The 19,080-nt window shown below is 31.9% G+C and overlaps 1 protein-coding gene and 1 long non-coding RNA gene across 3 annotated transcripts; one reads left to right on the top strand and one right to left on the bottom strand.

Moving 5' to 3' along the window:
- The first annotated feature begins 1,225 nt into the window (after window positions 1-1,225).
- On the top strand, window positions 1,226-10,913 carry LOC127732582 (uncharacterized). Of its 2 annotated transcripts, none has more exons than XM_052241655.1 (6): window positions 1,226-1,408; window positions 1,849-1,928; window positions 2,206-2,314; window positions 5,702-5,748; window positions 6,557-6,652; window positions 10,300-10,913. In XM_052241655.1, exons 1-6 carry the CDS (start codon window positions 1,287-1,289, stop codon window positions 10,554-10,556), a joined length of 711 nt encoding a protein of 236 aa, XP_052097615.1. In that variant the 5' UTR covers window positions 1,226-1,286; the 3' UTR covers window positions 10,557-10,913. The 2 variants fall into 2 exon arrangements, with proteins under 2 accessions (XP_052097615.1, XP_052097616.1); XM_052241656.1 differs by having other exon boundaries at window positions 10,303-10,913.
- Window positions 10,914-15,266: 4,353 nt separating this feature from the next.
- On the bottom strand, window positions 15,267-18,911 carry LOC127732595 (uncharacterized). The gene is made up of 3 exons (XR_007996333.1): window positions 18,764-18,911; window positions 17,035-17,187; window positions 15,267-16,073 (listed from the first exon to the last, which is right to left on the bottom strand). It is a non-coding gene; the product is annotated as an uncharacterized LOC127732595 (long non-coding RNA).
- Window positions 18,912-19,080: the final 169 nt, after the last annotated feature.

Below are 19,080 nucleotides of genomic sequence, written 5' to 3' on the forward strand. Positions count from 1 at the left end.
AACCAGATGACATTTTTTTATGATGAACTTCTTTCAAGCTCAATCAAATCTGATGGCACCCACGTGGACGGTTTTGCATGATTTTATGGCAGACTAGGTGTTTAAAACAACATACTTGCGTTATATCAAAAATCAGAACCATTTAGTCAACCCTGCAGTGTTCACACAGGCACTTGTCTGTAGGGATAAGGAAATCAATGTGATCAAGAATGATGACTTATTGAATAATCATGTTTTGAAGCTTTAGTAACTCAGATTGGAAGTTTAAATCTGCAAATTCCGCAGATAACATCACATTTTCCGTTCTAATGTACACAATTTGTTTTTTGTATTTGTATTTTCAGAACCGTGACTTTTGTTTTGCTCAATATGTACATGGAAATAATTATTAATTGCCGTATTGTCTGTTGAAATTGTGTAGTTGCACTTTTTAGTTGTAAGCGGAAACATTCATGTATATCGCATTTTTGATTAATATATGGAAACATATGACATGATAGATAGCCGAAACTCATGACGTAATCCTAATTGATAGATGAAAACATCTGACGTAATTGTAAAAAAAGACATTATAAAATGATAATTGCTAAACTTGGCTTCAGACGATTGTTAAGTAATCTTAGAAAGGAAAAGCATACCCTACGTATTTGAAATCTTATGCTCGTTCTCATTAGACCCGTTATTCTTAATCATGGTTTATATGTAATTAGTATTGCAAATTTGGTATTTGGAATAGTTCGATTTTAAATCTGTTGACAAACTATGCATTTGCATATTTACACCTTTAAGTATATTAAGAAGTTTTATTTATTCACTTCTCAGTAAATACATAGCACAAGTTTTGTCTCAGTTTGGTTTGATCACCCATTTTTGTCAATATAACGGAACTACAAACAACAGTCATACAAGTGGGACGTTTAGCTAGCTAGCTTTTAAACCAGGTTTAACCTACCATTTTCTTCTGAAAATGCCTGTACCAAGTCAGGAAGATAACAGTTGTTTTTCACTTGTTCAGTTGATATATAAGTTTTGATATCGTCAGTTTTTATGCACTTTCCTTTTTTAATTTACTTAGGAGTTCGGTATATTTGTTACACTTTTTTTGAAGGTGATCCGCACAGCAAGGAAATATTTTGTAAAATTTATTGATAAAATAGGAAATGACCTATTTTGGAAACAATTACACACTTAACATAAATAGAATTGTAAGTTGATATTTCAAATATGAAAAAATGAATAATATGGGGATTGCCGATGAGACATCTATTCAGGTCTTTGATGTTTAGATGTTATACACAGACAAACTGGATACACACTTGACTCTGCAAATGCACTGTTTCTTTATATTCTATCTTTACATTCACATTATATTTGTTGAATGTGTGGAAAATACTGGTGTATGTCAAAGGTAGGTCACCTTTCACAAAAAAATATAAATTCTTCCATCGAGTTTTCGTTTGTTTCAACCAAAATGTTTAAAGACCAGCAGCAACCCTACAGATGATTTTCTTTTTGTAAAAATAAGGATGTGTTTTATTAACAGTACATTTACTAAAAAGGAACGTTTCAATGATATTCCATATTAACATAAAAGTGCTGACTACTGGGCTGGTGATACCCTCAGTACAAAAAATTGTCCAGAGGTTGTAAAACTACATATTCAAACAGCCTTTTTGTTATTGAGTTTGTGCTTTTTATAAGATCCTATTTTTAGTCTAACATATTGAAATTCATTTAAATTTTCAATTCCATTTTCTCCGTTTAAGGTAATGTTCTTCTACCATTTTTCATACAATTTTTAAGTCATTGATTCCTTTTTTCCTAAGGCTTGTTTATCATTAAATGTAGGAGGAATCAAACTGGTGGTGTTGAAGATGGCTGCTGTGATAACTTTGAACCTAAACATGAAGATCAGGGTAAATGTCAAGGTAAACAATGTTTGGCTTTTGTAATTTTTTTCATTATTGATTTATCTATGCGTTTCTAGTGCAGTTAATTTTATTAGTAAAATAATAAATAAATATTTTCTATTGTCGATTTATCAACTTTTTTTGTTTTTTTTTAGAAAACGATCAGTATTATGGCTACTTCATTTTTATATTCAAAGAGGATAATGCTGAAGGACTTTTAATCAATATAGTTCATGAATAAAAGTTTGATTTAATAGGTTAAAAAAGAATTATTCACTTACTGTATATGTTTCAGAATGCCCACCTGGATCAACATCAATGAGAGGCCTTCCATGCAGTGTTTGTCCAGATAATTATTATGGTGCAAAGTGTTCTAATCATTGCGTATGTTTGAGTAGTGATATGTAAGCATAGCGAAGAATGTATGAAATACTTATGTATATTTATATAATTGTAAGTTCGTCTCTCCAAAGATGACTTTAAATTCAAATATGTGTTTACAGACGATTTTAATTTGATAGTGGCAATTACTATGACATGGTTTGATCACAATTTAATTATCCTTGCATCTTTCTTACATCACTTAAGATCCGATTTGTTAGTTGCGGGAACTAGTTATACATTATCATAGGCAAATAATTTAATAGAATTTTAAACAGTGCTGATATCTATATAATTTAATTGTGGATGTAACACGTCTTCTGATTGGCTGAAAGTTTTTTTACTATCAGCTCATAGACATAATTTTGTCATGTGACCGTGACGTCATCAACGTTTTTTTTCATGATTAACTCCTTAAAAATGGCGCAGCGGGTGCACCACATTTTTGATGTTATTTCTTCAAAGACAGAAAACATATTTTAGTCATTTCATAAATAGGAATTCTATTTAGATCCATATGCCTGCAGCGGATTGAAATAATAATGATTAAAGCTTCAAGCACTGTGTATGTAAAGACAAATACTAATTACAAATATTCGTGACAAGCATGGATAACACTGCCCCAGTGAAACTTTCTCTTTGATAATTTGATCTAATGTAGTGGTTCGAATTTCTGTTTTACGCTAGGTGCGTGGTTATCGAACGATGTATAACATGGTTGTAAGTTTGTTTCTCGAGAGGTGACTAAACAGTCAAATCTATGTGTACATATTTCATACAATTAGTCATGCTCTTAATCATACAAAATTGTGAATATATTAAACAGAAGCTATAACGAATATGCCATTAACATCAAATACTAAAAATAACGAAAAACATATAATATGACAAACGAAGAATATTTACGATGATAATGACTTGGGGTAGGCACATGTAAATGTGATGGGGAAACTAGTTGTTTACGTTGACGACCTTCCCTTTTTTCTCTCGTTAATTTGATAAACAAAGCGTATAGAAAATAGCGAAAAATGAATATCCATGCAGGAAAAACCCTTTAACCTAAAGGAACTGTTTGAAAGCTGTGAAATACTGTGTAAACAAATGACTTAGATGTTTTCTTCGCTGGAATGAGAACATAGAATGATATCAGATAAAGCAGACGTCAATATAACAAGTTTGTTTCTGTTAGAAGTATAAAACCACTCATTGGGGCCCGGTCATGAAAGTGGAAAAACAATTTAAACAAAATAGTTCCTATGCAGACCTCAATAAATAAAACAGTTTGGCACTTTTTGTATCGAAGAATCTTAAGGACTTTGGATTACTGATGAATCCGTGTTGAAAGTTTCTTTTATAATGAAACAAATAACTGAAGTTAAGATAGGAAGGAATATTTGCCCTGTTGCTCAGATAAGAATTACCTGTTTTGTTCAACTAAATTTTTGGTAACCAGTGCTCTCTAATAAACAATTTGAAATATGCTGAATTCTTCAGAAAGAGTCAGATTAAGGTATAGTTTGGGTATGGAATTCATTTTTACTTTATTTTTAGTCAACACAAAATAGCTATGAATGTTTAAACTTGAAGAATTAATAAGAGAAAGCTATGGGGCTATGAATTAGGTTTTTTTTTATGCTATTGAAATTAACATATATCCTATCTGTTAGAAATTGAACTGCTAATTTAAATGCTAATTAAAAACACTCATGCTACCATTTTTTCAATACTGAAATGGTATTGCAAATGGAATGCAAACGGTGCCAAAATTGAAAGCAGTTACCTGCGTTTGGTAGCACTTGGTTGACCTTTTCCTGATATCAACGAATTAAAAACAATATTACTACTTTTTTACAAAAAAAAAACCGTGTTAGGCATGTTAAAAAAGTTTAATCTCATTTAATATTTCGAATGAAGAGGATCAATGTTCGAATGAATTCTTTTTTCACCAAGAGTTTTTAAAACACAAATGTTGATCATGGGATATGTAGGAATAGTATTGGTAGTAGTTTTATTAAACATTTAAAGTGTACAATATTAATCACCCTTATCCAAGCTTCTCCAACTCTGATTTGAAATTATACCGTCGGCACGCTATTCATTGAAAAAGTAAAATAACAAAAATACCGAACTCCGAGAAAAGTTCTAAACGAAGAGTCCCTAAGCAAATGGCAAAATCAAAAGCTCAAAGGCACTTATTACAGTGATGCCATCATCTCAGCCATAGCAAATCAAAAAAGAAAACTATTATGTAAAGCATCAAAAAGAATAATGAGCTATGGTTTTGTCATAGAACGTTTTTCAAAACGTAAGTTCATCGGAAAGTACTAAGAATTAATAGATATATATTCACTAAGAATTAAAAGGGAAATATTCAGTGTCTCCTACACAAATAATACACGATGGTGTTGAGTTATAGATTAAAGGTGCTAAAATTGTGTATCTTTTAAAATTCTTTACTTTCCCCGTTATTTGTCTTCGAGCTATTATGTTTCGTTTAATGTATGTCTTTTGATGACTGATTATTTATACATCCAGCCATCAGGCTTTTGACTGTTTGACTTTAGGCATTCCTGGTGCAGATAGGTGCAATTCGGACACAAATCTGTTTTACAGTGTTAACTTGTTTCTATTTTGTTTATTCTATAATATATATTTACTTATTTTTATCTTATCGAGAAAATGTTTACTATAGACGATATGTACCATCAACCACAAAAACCTTTTTGTTGACGTCAATGTCAAATTTACTACCTGGTCCTTTTTTGTAGGCGTCATTATCTGATTAATTTGTTTGAAGAATGTATACACAGTTTTGGCTGCAGGATCCAAATTATGGTCACATTAACCTACTATGTCTGTTTTTGTTGCTAACCTTATTTTGTCAATATGACTGGACTTTTTTTGAAACATATTTTATTAAAGAAATCGTTATTTATAGCTATAAGAGCTAATACAAAACATACAAGTAATTCAATAATTGGGATTAGGAAACAAGAGTAGAGCTCTTATATAACATGTATAAATCCGTTTCCCTTAATTCAAAAATGAAATTACGAAACTATGTTTGCTACGGGACATTAAACGACTGTCATACAAGTGGAAGGGTTAGCTATCTATAAAACTAGGTTTAACTTAGAACTCTTGGTCTAAAGCTACCTTGTGAGCAGCAAACCTCTATCAAGGACATCATAATAGGAAACACAAGCCCTGAAATATCGTATCAACTGCAATGTTCATCATGGGACTAAAACAGATTTTATCGGGTAAATCAACGCTGATCCCCACATAATTGTTTTTTTTTAATTTACAACCTAATTTTTTGACTCGCAATTTGTGAGAGTCAATTTTGGTATAAATATATTAATAATTACATGGATCCGTGACATGTATACATTCTAATTTACATTTAGATGTGACAAGGTAAAAGGTTGTGTGCTAAAGACAAAAATAAATATTGGTAGGTATAAATATACTAGTATCAGTTTTGCCATTATCAAAATAGTTTAAAGTATTTTATCTGCATGTCTGCATGCTAAACAAACTTCAAACATTATTACACTGTGGTCATTATTACTGCTGTTTGACTGTAAGTCCATGAGAGTATCATCAGCTTATTAGTCAGTGCGTCGATACAAACATAATAATAATTAGAATTACCCGTTGAAAAATGAACGAAAATATTACAAAAATAAGGTTCAAACTCCCCACGACAAAAACTGACCTTAGGTTAATTAAGGCTTTCTCATAATGAACTTTTTGGTAATATAGATCTAAACGTTTGTACATATTCATCCCTGGCTTTCAAGTGCTTGTGGTAGAGCACTTTTGAAAAAGGTTAAATCCTTAAAAGCGCTTAGGATGTCAGAAATTATACAGTGTTAATATCAGTTTATATTAATTTCTCTGAATATGTATAACTTATTTTGTGTGGTTATACAAATTTTTGTGAAAACTATAACGCAAAAGTACCAGATGGTATAATTTGTCATATATAAAAAATATCTGGTTTAAACAAAACAACTCATCAGTGTCGCTCAATTAAAGAGAGTTTAAGGGTAAAAATAAGAGATTGAGGAGTACTGAAAAACCTAAAATTCCAAAAAAGCGTAACAATTATGGCTAGTGCCATGTATGCTTTTGGAATAGTTCAACTTTGTACTAACGGCAACTTTACAAAAATTACTATAACAGTGCTATTTAAGAGTGCGAAATACATTAAAGCAATTCAAATACTAATGTGTTGATAAACTTTTTTGATATTATAGTTGGAACATCATCAGCGATGTTGGAAACGAACACTAGAAATAGGGGTTTGAATCATCAAACGACCACTGGAAGTCCACTTACTGATGAAAACAAAGGTATATAAACGTGCTTAGATTTTTGAAAACGATTTCCTGAAGTTTTCAACTTTGCCGATTTTTGTTTGATTTGTTCTGTCCATGAATATATGGTTGGAAATCAACACAGGTTTAAATAATCCACAATGTCTTTCATCATAAAAATGGTAGCATACGCTATAAATTTATTACTTTGGGATATCATAAGGCACATTTTGTTAATAGTGAACAAAAGGGTAAAACATGCTACACAGAAGAACAAGTGATCAGTATGCTGGAGTTTCTTATCGACAACATATTTGTTGAATTTGGAGGTAGACTTTTTCAACAAATTGTCGGCATTCCTATGGGAACGAACTGTGCGCCTCTCCTTGCCGACCTCTTCTTATTTTCATATGAATCGGAGTTCCTTCAGACACTTGTCAAAAACAAGAAGATCAAAGAAGCCAGATTATTTAATTTCACTTTTATATATATTGATGATGTTCTTTCCATTAACAATCCGAACTTTTCTGATTGGGTTCCATTAATATATCCCCCAGAACTAGAAATTAAAGAAACAACAGACACGGCTTCCTCCGCCTCATTTTTAGACTTATATCTCGAATTTGACCTACACAGTCATCTCAGTACCAGAATCTATGACAAACGAGACGATTTTAATTTTAAAATTATAAATTTCCCCCACCTTAGTAGCAATATACCAACTTCACCTGCATATGGGATATACATTTCCCAACTTATTCGATATTCAAGAGCTTGCAGCTCTTACTCAGACTTTGTAAAACGTCACCAGTGTCTGAGCAGAAAGTTGATGAGCCAGGGGTATGTCAAAGAACGTCTCGTCCTTTTTCTAAAAAAGTTCATCGGAAGGTACCAAGACCTTGTTGATAAATATTCCGTGTCAACTTCACAAATAATACATGATGGTCTTGAAATATAGATTCTGCATTCTGACGTTGTTTATCATCTTAACAACGTGTAATATTGTTCTTTCATTTGTCTTTGTTCTATTATTAATATTACTTTTACTGTTTGGTTTGTTTTCTGTGATATCCATCTGACGTGGCTAGGTACTTATACATCCCGTCAATGTGTTTCTATTATCTTTCATTTTTGCTGGTGTGTTTTGTATATGCGACTTTTTGTGTTTCTGTGGTTCTTATAACGTGACTCTGTACTTTAAAAGATCCCGGCATTATGTTATTGTTCTATTATATGTCATTATGTTATTGATCTATTATAAATTTGAAAATACTTTGAACGACAAACGACAAATTTATTTTACTCGCGTAGTGGTATTAACCATATGTGGATTCTTAAAAATTCTAAAAAACTTCTGGACAATTTTAAATCTCGGTCTATTTCTGAAATTAATTCTAACATAACTTTTGATTTTTTAACCCTGTATACCAACTTTCCCCATGTGAAATTATAAAATTGTTTTGAATAAACATTGAATGACAAACTTTTTTCTTATGTGACGTTTACATTTTCTGACGTCAGACACGCGAAGCAATGAATGTGGTTTTTAATTTGATAGATGCTTTTGTGCTTTTTTGTAAATAACTGTTTGTTTTGATATTGTAACACAGTGATGACTGCTGTACCCATATTTTGACTATTATATATAATGTCTGTTTTGTTCACGCATCGATGTAAATATAACGGAATTTGATAAGACTGTCGTACAAGTGAGAGGTTTAGCGCTATAAAACCAGGTTCAATCCACCATTTTCTACATTTGAAAATGCCTGTACCAAGTCAGGAATATGACAGTTGTTGTCCATTCGTTTGATGTGTTTTGTCATTTGATTTTGCCATGTGATTAGGGACTTTCCGATTGAATTTTCCTCGGAGTTCAGTATTTTTGTGATTTTACTTTTTAATGTAATTCATCATATGTAGCTAGTAAATGAGTTATAAATAAACAATTAAACGATTGTTTCGACATTTTGTATACCGTATTTTCATTTGTCAACAATGTTTATGTAATTTATTTATGGACATTTAGTCCAAGGCCTTTATTGTTTTAATGTCCTTTGGACACAGTATGTTAGAAACTAAAGTTCCACATAAATGTTTTCGATTCGGAAGCGCTTGAAGCAAATGAAACCAATAATTCCTTATTAGAAAAAATAGTCAGAAATGATTTGTTGTGACACATGTATTCCTTCCATATTTTGCTGAAGTTAAAACCCGGTTGATATTATTTTCAAACCCCAAAATATACACGTTATTTATGAATTTTAAATGAAGGCTGAATGCAATGTAATATTGGAGGTTTTCTTTTAAATAGTATATAAGTTAGCTGCAGTTGGTGACATACATGATACGAAAATTCATCGTCTTTTTGCAATTGTCTAAAAAAGATTTAATTTAAAAGTTGTAGTATATTCAATTCTTATACAATTTTCTATTTGTCGAAGCCATAACCCCACCCTCTTTTCAACCACTGTGACATTACCAAAATATCTAAATAGATATAAGAAGATGTTGTATGAGTGCCAATGAGACAACTCTCCATCCAAGTCACAATTTGTAAAAGTAAACCATTATAGGTCAAAGTACGGTCTTCAACACGGAGCCTTGGCTCACACTGAACAGCAAGCTATAAAGAGCCCCAAAAATGACTAGTGTAAAACCATTCAAACGGGAAAACCAACGGTCTAATCTATATAAAAAACGAAAAACGAGAAACACTTATGAACCACATCAACAAACGACAACCACTGAACATCAGGTTTCTGACTAAGGACAGGTGCAAACGAATGCAGCGGGCTTATACGTTTTAATAGGTACCAACCTTCACCCTTACCTGAAACAATAGTGTAACATCACAACATAGAAAGACACACTATAAAATATCAATTGAAATGGCTCAACTCAATCAAAAGACATATTAACACAAACAAGTGACTATACACTGAACTAATAAAAATGATTTATGACACACTGTAAATACAAAATCAATAAAATAAGGGGTGAGATGTTAAACAATTTCAGAAAGACAACCTTAACCATGAACAAAATGCCGCCAAATAGAATAATGTACACAGGTAAATGAAAATAATTTTGTTGTAAGGTATACATAATTGAGAACGGAAATGTTTTTTACAAAATAAATAATTGTGTTGTTCATAGTACGAGAACAGAAGTGAAAATTTATAGTCATACCAAGCACTTATCAAAGCTGGTATATATTAAAAAAAGAGAGACGAGATATAACACTAAATAAATAAACATTAAATAACAAAAAAGCACTACAAATTGTATCAACAGGTCAAATTAACACGAAAGTATACCTATTTTTCGATATTTCAACTTTTAGAAAAGAAACTGCTTCCCCATAACTACATCTGAGTTCACACTAGGCTTTATTTTAGTTTAAAGTTCCTCAATCTCTCATTTTATGCGTAAGTTTTTTTTTAATTATCGTACGTTTTTCATCATTATATTCTTTTGGTCATGACATTAAATATTTTCATTTGAAAATTATTATGATTTGACTTTACGCCCTTGCTTTCTTCTTTCCCTTTTTTCTAGAATATATTATTCTATCATACTTCACAACTTCATTGCTTTAATATCGGTATTATCATAATTATTCTTATAAAATATAATGTCATTTCTGCCTGAAAAGTAATACTTTAATTCTAATTGTTTAGCAGGACTGATGACAAAAAAGACGTTATTGATTTATATCATGAGTACTGGCTTGTGTGTAGTTTCCATTGGGTTATTTGTATTTTGCCGAAAACGTGGAACTCAAATATGCTACAGGTTGAAATGGAAACAAAAAACGTCAGATAATAGTAAGTGTCGATTCCAAGCTGTGAATGAAGATAGTCTTTCAAGGAGTGACATCATTTACGACCTCATCGATGATCAACACATGCTTGATGATCCAGAACGTAACGGTTAAAACTAATTTCCTTTGATTTAAGATCATCGATCTTGCATTTAGACACAAATACAGATGTTCCAATGACCTATGTGACAAGAGTTTAATCATCCTGCTTTTATATGATTGAACATTCGTACTTTTTTTAATTTTTTTAATGTCAATTTAAGAGCAATGCATTTTACAATTAGGGCAAATTTCAATAAATATGCACTTGCATTCGAAAAAAATTTAAAAAAAAGGTATCTCGCCTTTTACTTTTATCTTATTATAGATACCAGCAATGCAAGTATATCGCGTTTCATGTATATTTTTTAGTTATTTGTTATAAATGTTTTTTGTTTGTGCATATTACATAATAAAGATTGGTTTACATGGTTTTATCAATTATTAATCAAAACGTAATGGAATATACGCCAATAATTAGGTCAAAAGCATAAAAAACTAATGGACTTCTAGATAAAAATATAAAATAAGCTTGCGCAGGTGTCTGCAATTGTCCCGAATATCATAGATAAACTATCAACAACTAGCACTAACGATACCAAATGTATTTTACCATATATGCATTTTGACAATATTTGTCTCTGAATTGATACCCAATATAAATATAAAACTCCAAGGTAAATTTTAAAAGAGGAAGTCCATAAGAGGTGACAAAATTAATTTCTTAACAAACAGAAGGAGTAAAAACCAACTGCTATATTTTCTACTTAAAACCTGAATTTTCCGAAGACAATGGTTGAATGACAAAATCCAGATCATATTAAAGGGGCATTAGCTACGAGATATATAAATAGATAGTATATGATTTATTTTTTTTCAAATAACAATGAAAATGAAATAGTGCAAATAATGATTCACACTTTAGTCAGCCAGTTTAGTTTAATTTTGTCAAAATAAGATAAGAAACATCACTGATTAATTATTCTGGTTGCATACGAAAAAGGGTTGAAAAAAAATTATTCCCTTGAATTTGACAGTTGTAGGAAATTAATCCTAAACTTCATTGCATTAAAAATTTCTGAGTCATAAACATATGTCTTGGGTGTTTCAAAGCACCATTCTTTTTTTTTTATTTGGTGTTTCTATAGAATGTTTTGGAAACTTGAGGTTCATGGTTACTAAAGCTTGTATACAGGAAAAAAAGGGGCGAAAATTTCATTGGTTAACTTCCAGTGATGGTTATTATCTTATATGCAATGAAATGTTATGTAAAATTTTGTCTGTAGTACTGGACAGGATAAAACTTTACTCATGCCAAGTATTTCTTTATTTGAAACAAAAATAAATTCTGCACAATTTTTTGAAAAGTGCAAATTCAACAAAGACTTATAAGGGAAAACAAAGATTGTATTACACCTCTGCTAGAATAAAGCTTTGAAAAAGGAAAACCAAATAACCAGTATGAGGTCAAATAAACAGGAAATATTTTAGGAAATTAACTTTTTAGTTTCCTGAATCTATGTTTTTTTTAGATATGGAATATGATTATAAATTACATCGCATTTTTAGGGCTTGTATTTCCTATCATGATTTCCTTGATAGAGGATTGCTGCTCACAAGGAAGCTATTAAACCAAGAGTTCCAAATGGTGAAGTTGAAATCATTCCTTCGTAAATTTTACGGACGCCATCACGAGTTGGTTGACCGTTATGGAATAACCGTTTCACAGATGATATCAGATATGTTCCTTATGTCGTAACTACAATACCCTTCCCTTTTCACGAATGTGACCTACCGAATAAGACTATTTACCGGATTTGTAATAAAATAAACAACACGACGGGTGCCACATGTGGAACAGGATCTGCTTACCCTTCCGGAGCACCTGAGATCACCCCAAGTTTTTGGTGGGGTTCGTGTTGCTTAGACTTTAGTTTTCTATGTTGTGTCATCTGTACTATTATTTGTCTGTTTGTCTTTTTATTTTTGGCCTTGTCGTTGTCAGTTTGTTTTCAATCTATGAGTTTGAATGTCCCTCTGGTATCTTTCGTCCCTCTTTTAATCCATTTCAAAGGACGTTTTCAGTTATCTTCTATGGAATAAATAACCCCTTTGACTTAATTCGGCGAAGGTTGTATTTTCTGTTTGGTTTAAATTGTTTTGGCCTGGTTTGAGAAAAAAGATCCAATGAGTGTTGTAAGCTACATGCAATTTTAACATATACTATAGTGACCAATTTCAAAACGTTAGAAGTTAGAACCAATTATTGAAACTGTGAGTACTTCATGCATACACATTTCAACCTAATTTTAGCATTCGAATGGATGTTTTACGTTTCAGTTCGTTTCTTAGCATTGAAGAATGATAGCATGTTAATTATGAAGCATTATATTTTTCAATCTGTTTTGAAATGAAATTAGAAAAATAACTTAACCCTACAGTGGTAACATTATCGATGTTTTCTCATTTTTCCTTGCTCTCAGAGAACCCCGTCATATCATCTTTTCTTTATAATTTACTATTGAATTAATTTTGTCATTGAATATTATTACTATTCCCGTCTCAAAATGAATTAAAGAGTGAACATGATAAACTGTTTGTTGCAAGGCGACTAGGTACAGGTACACCATAGTCATTTAAAAAAAAATCAGTTATTATTTTTTTTTATTTCAGTATTTAGACTTGTTCCGCACTCCAATTTATTCTGAAAGTTTATCATAAATTTACAGTTTCTTATTCTGTTTATGAAACTTAAAAATTCAAGATTCTGAGTATTCTTCATTGAGACAATCTATGAAGACAACATCTAAAAAATACTCAGACGTCACTATTAACTAATAAACGACATATCATCCAAGATAGTGTGCACATCAGTAAAACAAGCTTAGTGAAACATTTTTTTTATATGAAAAATTAATTAGAGGCAACTGTTATTTTATTAGCACATTTATAAGGGTAAGTGAACAATCATATATTTAGTTATCTATCTTTGTATTTAGTCATACCATAAGAACTTAATAGCAATTTGACTGCATCAGACGTGCATAACAACAATTGCTGTCTTTTGTTTTCTATGTTATGTTTTCCATGCTGTTGTTTGTCATTTTGGTCGTTTTTCGTTTTTTGACATGGCATTATCAGTTCGTTTTGGACTGTGAGTTTAAATGTCACTTTGGTATCTTTTGCCTCTCGTTATGTCTCGTCAGTGATGTTCGAGGCCAAAATCTAAAATGTAAAACAGATTTTGATTGGCTGGTATATCCGAAAGTTCAGGCAAACCCAGTCGAGGAATCTGCTTTACACGGGAGAGATAGATATCTAATTTAAATTGAAATGATTTTTCATGATTTATGAGATAAAAATTTAAAAAAAGCATTCGTATTTTCCTGCAAGTACAAATGAATTCAGCGATTTGGTGATGATAAATCAGAGATTTATATCACCAGCAGAGGTATCGACCCAGTGGTAATGACAACATTTACAATACAAATTTAACTGCAGCATATGCGCAATTAGACAATTAATGTCTCTTTAGGGAAGCTGTAGGTCAAAAATAAGAAAATCTCATAAATAAAACAAATTGTCCGGGCTGATAATTCCAAAAAAGATCAAAACGTATAGCAAAAAAGCAACCAGATCTTAAAGATAAATCACCAATTAAAAGAATAATATTTGTACTGCCATGCCAGTTCAGAGTTAATGAGCTGCTGGGCTGACAAAACTGTTTTGTCTAACAACCAAACAGCAGATATTTAGACATAGGGGTAGTTATATAATATTTTCTGTTCAATTTTTATTGCACCAGCTGCACAATTATACATTGAACGTTTCCTCAGTGACGCTCGAAACCAACATATTCGAAAATCCAAAACCTATAACAGTCAATCCTTAAATTGCGGTCGCCTCATTTTAGTGAAACCGCACCTTGCCAGGTCGACCTCTTCTTGTCTAGTAGTAGTAATAACTATGCAGGTTGAACCTGAATTCAAAAGTTACATCTCTTAAAAGCACAGTTTATCTTTTTGAAAGAGAGGGTATCAGGTTTGAGTGTACAAACTTTGAATATCTAAACCGTCCTTTGCGTCTTTTTTTCTCACCTCTTAAGTTGCTCTTATAATCTATATGGTTTTTAATATCATGGTGTTTATGACTCTTTTTATTGGACACATAAATATTATTGAGTATCATGCTTTTGTTTTCTTGATTTGGTCTTTTCTTATTATAATATGTTAGATAACCGTGATTTATTAACAGTGTATTCAATCATAGAAACACATTTAGACTTTTTTCATTTCTTGTATATGCGAAATATATATATATATTTCATTTTGAAATGTAAATGAGACAAGTATGGTGAATGATATTCAAACCATTAGGTTATTGATATTGCATAGCGTTCCTCGAGCTATTTTTTCTTCTATTTATCTGTCATAGATAATTCCTCACGTTTATACACTGTCTATCAAAAGACTTCAAATTTGCGGTCTACCAAACCTTAGAAATATGTCATTTTATCAAACAATTTGGCAAAACTTATCATGGCTCGACAAAAAAGTGTTTTCAAAACATCATTATTTATTTTGTTGTAAAATTTGAGGCTCAGTGTAACTTTCTTGTGGTCGGGTAGTGTAGATTGGGCTGATATCATGATTACACAACTGATATGATAAATATTATTAGTTACATAGTGTGCTAGTGACCTAATACGGTATATATGGGGTCAGTAAATTCCATATGGGGTGCTAGCGAAGCTCGAATCCCCATATGGAATTTACTAACCCCATATATACCGTATTACGTCACTAGCACACTATGTAACGAATTTATCTTACCGACTATCTTAACGTGTGAAATTTAGACTAGTGACCTATCAAAATGAGCAAGTCTTCAATACCGTTAGCATTAAGAAACTACTTCCATTGATCCTACAAAAACAGATGCCAACAATAACAACTTCTTAGGTTTAAATGTGTTTTATGAATTTATTTCAATCTTCATCATCAATTTCTTCGTCTGTTGAAACCTTTAAGATTTTTTCTCAGTACCGTTTTGTTTTTATAAAGGGACGTAACACCACTAACCGTGTATGAAATAAGCCCCGCCTCCCTACTAACCTAATATGGAATATACACGGTCTCCACGCGGACGCTTTTAACCAATCATATTCCTAGAAATGTATAGGAGGTAAGATAAAACGCTATATGCTGACATTATCATATTATTAGAAGAACGAATTTTATCCTAATCATATGTTTTTCTTTATGTGTTCTCGTTCGAACCAAATTATAAAATATTATGTCCTGTCAAAATATTCAAATGAACAGGGTATTTATCGTCAACTATATTTAAATTATCAATTATTCTATCAAATACATCGACACGATATTTTGCAAAACATAAAATTGTACAAGCAAAATGATGTTCGATAGAAATGACAACAGCAATAAGAAAACTTATAACTTCATGAAATTAGTATCAAAAGCTTTCTCCGCGCCTAAGTCTGTTTTTCACTCTAAGACGTTCCTTTAAAGTATCAGTGTCTTCAATAAACCTTCCAAGTTTCTTCGTTTTCTGCTCAATGTTATGCTCATTCTACAAAATGTTAAGAATAGTAAATGAATGTTTACTGTTTCGACATACGTGAAAAAATTGAAATACTAGATCTACAGACCTCTTCTTTCTCCTGGTATAGAACCACTAATTCAGGCCCGGTCGGAAAGAACATACAAGAAAGTAGTACATATTTTAAACAAAATAGTTCCTACGCATAGCTGTATCTTTGTCAATAGTGGGAATATTTGGGTAGTTTTAGTATCAAATGAGAGCTTGGGGACTTGGGGTCACTGTAGAACCCTTGTTGAAAGTTTTATTTGAATAATAAAGAAGTATAGGAAATTTTAATAGGAGGGCTCATTTGGCCTGTTGTTCAGATCAGAAGTTCCTGTTTTTGTACTATCAAACTTCCGGGAACCAGTACGCTCTAATATGCAATTAAAGGTATGTTGATTTTTTCAGCACAAGTCAGCATAAGGTACAGTTTTGACATGAAATAACTGCCACTTTATTTGAACTTAAGATAAAGTAGCCATTTATGCTTGAAATTGCAGAATTTAACATAGAAAGCAATGGGGCTATAAATAAGTGGTTTTATACCTCCTCAGAGGTATAATTCTGCTTTTTGAGATATGATTCTGCTTTCTATTCAGAGATATAATTTCTGTACTACTATACTTTTTATCTCGACTTAAAAGAAGATTTATGTTGTTAAAGGTATGATATATTTAGATTTATCCTCCGATTTAGTGTAAAAGATGCCTGTTTAGTGTTTTTGTTTGATATGGCTAAAGAGCAATTAATTCCGTAATTTGTACTGACACTTTATTGGATGTATATTTTCTTCTTGCACAAGAAGATTACCCTTTACCAAATTTATATCGTTGCAAGAATAAATTTTATACTTTAAGTGGAAAGCATTGTCTGAATGACAAATATCACTATGATTAACAACATTTACTACCCTGTTTCTTTTTTTGGTAATGATATTAGAACACACCTTTTGTTTCTCCAGAATAATTCTACACGGAAGAGACCACCCTCGTTTCTTTCTTTTCTTGACAGGTTTGGTGGCAGAGAAACCCGTCATAATTACATTTCCTGATCTTTTCTTTTTGATGAAATCATGGACAGGCACATTGTTGTTATTCCCCTGCAAAATGAATTGAATGTTTATAGAAAGTTTAATTTTCAACTCTTCGTCATATTTTTGACGCCTAGTTTGTGAAAGGCAGTTTTTGTTATAAGCTGCTGTTTTAATCTAAAATGCTAAAATCTTAATTAAAATGACAGGAAATAAGAAATATAGTGATGCATGAATATTCAAAATTAGCTTTCAGGTCTCGATTGCCCATATTCCGAGATTCGCATCACCAAGCCAGTTAAATCAATCATTAACATATCAGCAATCTTACTTCTTACCTCGAACTTATATAACGGTTGTAATAAACTGTTAACACAGAGATATGTCTCGACTATTTGTTATTTTGATAATGCAAATGTTGAAATTAAAATATCAATACTTTAACTTGCAAGTTATGAAAATATTCATAGTCAATGAACCATAACTGAAGGTACAGGGCTAATCAATCTCCATGGAAATGAGATGTGCCAATGCTAATACAACTGCAAACCGAATACCATCGACATTTCATACGTCGTTCCCTTTAAACAAACCTAAACACAAACAGTAACTTGTAAACTATGTAAAAGTTTTAAAGTCAATGAACAATAATTAGGGGGTGAGGTTATATTATCTCCATGGAAATGAAACTTGCAAATGCCAGTACATTTGCATACTGAATATCATTGACTTAACATTAGTGGTTCATCTTAAACTGACCTAATCACAAACTAATACATGTAAACTCAGCAAAAGTTTCAAAGTCAATAAACCATGACTGAGGAGTAAGGAACAAATATTCTCCATGGAAATGAGTAGTGCTAATGCTTATACAACTGCATACCAGTTATCATTGACCTACCACTAACAGTTCCCCTCAAACAGACCTAATCACAAACTAATACATGAAAACCAAGCAAACTTTTCAAAGTCAATAGACCATGAATAGGGAGCGGGGCCAAATAATCTCCGTGGAAATGAGATATGCCAATGCTTATGCAACTGCATACCAAATATCATTGACCTACCACTAGTGGTTCTCCATAAACTGACCTAATCACAAACTAATACATATAAACTAAGCAAAGTTTTAAAGTCAATAGACCTTGTCTGAGGGGGCGGGGCCAAATTATCTCCATGGTAATAAGATGTGCCAATGCTAATACAACTGCATACCAAATATCATTGACCTACCACTAGTGGTTCCCCATAAACTGACCTAGTCACAAACCAATACATGTCAACTAAACAAAGTTTCAAAGTCAATAGACGTTGACTGAGGGGTGGGGCCAAATAATCCCCATGGAAATGAGATGTGCCAATGTTAATACAACTGCATACCAAATATCATTGACCTACCACTAGTGGTTCACCATGAACTAGACCTAATCACAAATTAATACATTGTTGACGCCGCCGCCGCCGACGCCGACGCCGGAAACAGCATACCTATGTCTCGCTTTTTGACTCCGTCAAGGCAAGACAAAAATATAAATAGACTATCATAATTTAATGACGGGAACACAATTGAATAGCACAAGATATAATTTTAATATTTATTTTCGTAATAGCATTATTATCTTCAAGACATTCACATTACGATTACCTCAACTATAATATGCTTAGTTAAAATATTCCGTCTCCGCAAACAAATTCCGACAGTGAATATAGCCAGTACAACAATAGGGACAGATAACCCTAAAATAATCATTATTGGGTTGCTGGCATGTGGTGTATCTGCTGCTAAGATATTTCTTGCTCTGAAAATGCAATCACTTGTCATTTCATAATATTGTATAACAGTATCTCAATAGTACGAATTAATGATAATACAATCAAATGTAATCTAGGCATTCTAGTTTTTCCAAAGTTGAAAAAGAAGTAGGAAAATGGTGTTGATGAGTTATTATCTGATGGTTAGAA

Source organism: Mytilus californianus, unplaced genomic scaffold (genome assembly GCF_021869535.1).
Source record: "Mytilus californianus isolate M0D057914Y unplaced genomic scaffold, xbMytCali1.0.p SCAF_25, whole genome shotgun sequence".
Classification (NCBI taxonomy): Eukaryota; Metazoa; Mollusca; class Bivalvia; order Mytilida; family Mytilidae; genus Mytilus; species Mytilus californianus.

Coding starts and splice junctions, on each gene's coding strand:
- LOC127732582 (XM_052241655.1), top strand. CDS start 1,287: ATGTTATACACAGACAAACTGGATACACACTTGACTCTGCAAATGCAC. Junction 1,409..1,848: donor AATACTGGTGTATGTCAAAG/GTAGGTCACCTT, acceptor CATTAAATGTAG/GAGGAATCAAACTGGTGGTG. Junction 1,929..2,205: donor AGATCAGGGTAAATGTCAAG/GTAAACAATGTT, acceptor TATATGTTTCAG/AATGCCCACCTGGATCAACA.